At 62.9% G+C, this 877-nt stretch overlaps 1 protein-coding gene across 1 annotated transcript; it reads left to right on the forward strand.

Annotated features, from left to right (window-relative positions):
• Nucleotides 1–259: 259 nt before the first annotated feature.
• Nucleotides 260–709, forward strand: EMH_0000110 (uncharacterized protein; the record flags this gene model as incomplete). The annotated part of the gene is made up of 1 exon (XM_038022212.1): nt 260–709. The coding sequence occupies one exon, from the start codon at nt 260–262 to the stop codon at nt 707–709; it is 450 nt and encodes a 149-aa protein (XP_037878066.1).
• Nucleotides 710–877: the final 168 nt, after the last annotated feature.

An 877-nucleotide genomic window follows, 5' to 3' on the forward strand; every position in this document is an offset into this window, starting at 1 on the left:
GCAGCAGGTGCTGCTGCAGCAGATGCTGCAGCAGCAGCAGATGCAGCAGCAGACACTGCAGCAGCAGCAGGTGCTGCAGCAGATGCTGCTGCAGCAGCAGATGGTGAGGCACTCCTGAACGAGGAGAGAGCAGCGGCCCTGCACAGTACGCCGCTGCCGGATGCAGCAGCAGCAGCAGCAGCAGCAGCAGCAGCAGCAGAGCAGCCTGTTGCTGCTGCTGCTGATGCTGCTGCTGCTGCTTCTCCACTGTCTTCTCCCGATGAGAGTTCTGCAGTCCGCAGAAGCAGCAGCAGCAGCAACAGCAGCAACGGCAGCAGCGGCAGCAGCAGCAACGGTGCTGCTTCGCTTGCCTCGCTGCTCTCTCTGCCGCTGCCTGCTGCTGGTGAGGATTCGTATTCACAGCAGCAGGAGCAGCAGCAGCAGGAGCAGCAGCAGCAGCAACGGCAGCGGCAGCAGCGGCAGCAGCAGCAGCAGCAGGAGCAGCAGGAGGAGCGGCCGCGTCACGCGCTGGCGCTGCAGCAGCAGCTGCTGCAGCAGCTCAAGCACCACACAGAGACGCTGCGGCTGCTGCAGCAGCAGCAGCACATTGTGCATGCACAGGAGGCCCAGAGAGATGCAGCTGAAGCAGAAGCAGCAGCAGCAGCGGCAGCAACAGCAAAAGCAGCAGCAAAGGGAGCAGCAACCTATGACGGGCAGCTGTCCCCTCTAGCAGCAGCAACGGCAGCAGCAGCTGCTGCTGCTGCTGCAGCTGCTGCTGCTCCTAGTCCCTCATGCTCTGCTGCAGCAAAGCATGAGCCAGCAGCTGAGGATGCAGCAGAAGCAGCAGCTCCTGTTGCTGCTTCTATAGAGTTGCTGCAGCGGCAGCAGCAGCAGCAGC

This window comes from Eimeria mitis, genomic scaffold (assembly GCF_000499745.2).
Source record: "Eimeria mitis Houghton genomic scaffold, Emh_scaff12159, whole genome shotgun sequence".
Lineage (NCBI taxonomy): Eukaryota > Apicomplexa > Conoidasida > Eucoccidiorida > Eimeriidae > Eimeria > Eimeria mitis.